This window comes from Chlorella variabilis, assembly GCF_000147415.1.
Source record: "Chlorella variabilis unplaced genomic scaffold CHLNCscaffold_84, whole genome shotgun sequence".
Taxonomy (NCBI): Eukaryota; Viridiplantae; Chlorophyta; class Trebouxiophyceae; order Chlorellales; family Chlorellaceae; genus Chlorella; species Chlorella variabilis.
Window position 1 is genome coordinate 8494 of NW_005435008.1, and position 708 is coordinate 9201.

Consider the following 708-nt stretch of genomic DNA (forward strand, 5'->3'; position numbering starts at 1 on the left):
TGGGATGTGATGACGCCGGGACAGAGGCAGTGAAGCGCAGGGCGGCGCTGCAAAAGGGGGGTGATGGGCGTGCGTGGGGGCGGGCGCCAGCACTCGCGATCGCGCCTCTGATTGTGAACGTGAATGCAGCTGACGGAGCTGACGATGGCAGAGGAGATGGCAACTTTCTACCCGACCTGGCCAAAATTTTGACGCAGTAAAAGCAGCGGTTTCAGGCATTCCTAGTGATGTGCAGCAGGTTGCCGTGGCACAAGATGCATCATGGGGCATGTTGATCAACAATGCACCGCCGTTGGCAGCGCCACGCAGCGGCATGCCACATGCCGCAGAGCCGCTGCCGGCGGGATCATACACCGCCTTTTGCGTGCCCCATGCTGACACCGTTTCCAACTTCAATATTGCTCAACTTAGATCATTACATGTTGCGCCGCTCGTGACGGGCATCCAGAGCTTATTAGCGCGGCAAGGGAGAGTCGTGTTTAGTGAACCAGTTCTTTCAGGTCAGAGAGAAGGCAAATGAATTCGCAGGGCTGGCCCCCGGAGCGATTGCAGGCCAGAGGCGAGAAAGGAGAGCATCAAAATGACCAGGCAAGCGAGCAATCAATAGCAGTCAACGGCAGGCGGGTCGGCGCTCGGGAAGCGCTCCACACTCGGCACATGGGGCGGGCTCTCAAAGCAGCAGGGCCAGGGCCAGCGCGGCCAGCAGGG

The 708-nt window shown here is 59.7% G+C and overlaps 1 protein-coding gene across 1 annotated transcript in view; it reads right to left on the reverse strand.

Moving 5' to 3' along the window:
• The window catches only part of CHLNCDRAFT_59481 (hypothetical protein), a gene marked incomplete at both ends in the record, with an annotated part of 7174 nt that extends 6904 nt beyond the window's left edge, over positions 1 to 270 (reverse strand). Inside the window, one exon of the mRNA XM_005852242.1 lies at positions 177 to 270. Within this exon, the coding sequence (XP_005852304.1) occupies positions 177 to 270 (94 nt within the window). The remainder of the gene's footprint in view (positions 1 to 176) is intronic.
• Between the last annotated feature and the right edge of the window lie 438 nt (positions 271 to 708).